Below are 2,205 nucleotides of genomic sequence, written 5' to 3' on the forward strand. Positions count from 1 at the left end.
AAAACGTACTATTTATCAAATCCTAAATCAAATAATACAAAAATATCAAATTATTATATAAATTGTAAATCATCCAATGATCCAAGTGATGCACTCTTCTATATAGACTCACCAAATACATGTAATCATCATGTCCCCATGACATCATAACATTGTTGAGTCCACATCCTTTAGTGTAGACCCCTTCTTTTGTGTTATAAGCAGGATTTTTGAAATCTGGGTTGTCCTTGAAATACTAGAGCCAAGAAGAAGCTTATATTGATTGCTAGTTTAAGATAACAAACTAAAGTTAGTTATAACTTTCTCAAAACTAATTGATTACCTTGTGGTGAATGTTTGCTTCATCAAAGGCACAACCAACAGGGAATGTATCTCCTACAAATATGTATTTTTCATTAAGTTTAATTGTTGAATTCAAAATTGTATACCATAACTCCATAAGGTAATTAGAAGTAATAAATGCTCACCAACAACGGCCCATTGAGAAAGCTCGCCAAATTGAGGAAGAAGAAGAATCTTTCCAAGATCTAAAACAAATCAACTATCATTTGTAAATTCCTATTGGTATAAAATATGTTATGTCTCTTAGTAAACAAAAGCAGCCTAACTTTCATGTATGATTATGATCAAGACTTTAAATGGCTCTTTTAGGAAAGCTTATACAAAAGTATATCCAAGTGCAAGTACCATGGATGAGAGCAGTCAAATGCAACCAATCTTCATTGGGATAATCTTTTCTGATGGCTTCAGCAGATTGTAACAAATGTTGAATTTGAGGTTCATCCAAATCAGGATCACTCTCATCCACCACTTGATTGAGCAGCTCACAACATTCCCATATGCTCATTTCTGCCTTGTCCAATTTCTGATAGTGCTCCCTCATTTTCTTCACCTGTAATAGCATTGCATTTAGCAAATGAAATTTCAGTCAGCATTGATCATTCCCATGACATTGCCTAGAGAGATAGATTAAAGTCTGCTTACAAAGTCATATGTTTGGTTGATGTGCTGCAGTCTATAGAATTCCTCTACACCTTTTTGCCTTTCACTTTCAGCATCATAATCCCTGCAAATATCCCACCATCAACCCACATTAGCATTATTTTTTCACCAACATACACTATTTAAAACTATAAAGATCCATTAATAAAAATTAATTGAAGAAAATATGAGTGAGAGAATATGAAATGGAGTTGAAACCTGAAAGAGTGGCCAAATGAATTGATTTCTGGTGCTGTAAATCCATTATGTGATGATTCCTTTTGCAAAGAAAATTCACCATTCAACGCAACTTTCTTGGCTTCCTCAGTGACAGTGTGCACGCTCTTCTCGTCGAATTGTGACCCTGAAAATATGTTACAATATGACAGACACGAGTTATGAATATATATATATATAGCCATACTTGTGCAAGAATATAAACCAAATTGAAATAGTAAAATAAAGGTTACAATAATACCAAGGGCAGGTTGCTTAGCAAGGATGGTCATCATTGTCGTAAGAAAAGACAACAACGAAAATTACTGGAGAAAATGCTTAACAACAAGAAAAGAAAAAGAAAATCTCAATGAAATGGATGTGGCAAAAACCTCTGACAAAAAAGGTGTTTATATAGCTCAAAATAAAATCCTTCTTCTTGTGTTTAAATTTTAAAAGTTCCAAAATAAAAAAAAATAAATGAATAAACCAATTTAGAATCATACTATTTTAAGTAACTTCTTATCCTAATCAAATTCAAAGTTGTTCATGTCAACGTCAGCGTTAGGTGTTATCTACTCATTTTATAATCCAAGACTTGATTAAATTATAGTAAAAATTGCCATTAAAAAGTTGTACTATATACTAATATTAATCCATGCTAAGAGTTAAATTTTGAATTTCCGATCCTAATAATTTATATACGTTATTCTTTATGTTAAAATAATTTTATAGCTTAGTCATACTCTTGTAGGTGTTGCTGTTAATTTGCTGTCTTCACCAAAAATAGTTAACAATTTATGAAATTTTGTTTTTGGTTACAAGAGTTGTAAACGAAATATATGATAGCTCAACGAGTGATAACTAATTCTTTTTCCTCCAAAGATAGGAATATTTTATTCCAATAAGATAAAAGGAATGGATCATTTTCATTTAAATTAAACAAATAATTTATTTATTTGTGTAATATTTATCAATTTAAATATGAATGCCACATCTTTAATACAT

The 2,205-nt window shown here is 30.9% G+C and overlaps 1 protein-coding gene across 1 annotated transcript in view; it reads right to left on the bottom strand.

Annotated features, from left to right (window-relative positions):
- Nucleotides 1–1,608, bottom strand: part of LOC107634346 (inositol oxygenase 2-like) — a 2,990-nt gene extending 1,382 nt beyond the window's left edge. Inside the window, exons 1-7 of the mRNA XM_016337871.2 lie at nucleotides 1,460–1,608; nucleotides 1,201–1,345; nucleotides 985–1,066; nucleotides 688–892; nucleotides 468–527; nucleotides 323–375; nucleotides 109–235 (exon numbers count right to left, since the gene is read on the bottom strand). Of these exons, the coding sequence (XP_016193357.1) occupies nucleotides 109–235; nucleotides 323–375; nucleotides 468–527; nucleotides 688–892; nucleotides 985–1,066; nucleotides 1,201–1,345; nucleotides 1,460–1,493 (706 nt within the window). The 5' untranslated portion in view covers nucleotides 1,494–1,608. The remainder of the gene's footprint in view (nucleotides 1–108; nucleotides 236–322; nucleotides 376–467; nucleotides 528–687; nucleotides 893–984; nucleotides 1,067–1,200; nucleotides 1,346–1,459) is intronic.

The sequence above is a fragment of the Arachis ipaensis genome, chromosome B03, assembly GCF_000816755.2.
Source record: "Arachis ipaensis cultivar K30076 chromosome B03, Araip1.1, whole genome shotgun sequence".
Taxonomy (NCBI): Eukaryota; Viridiplantae; Streptophyta; class Magnoliopsida; order Fabales; family Fabaceae; genus Arachis; species Arachis ipaensis.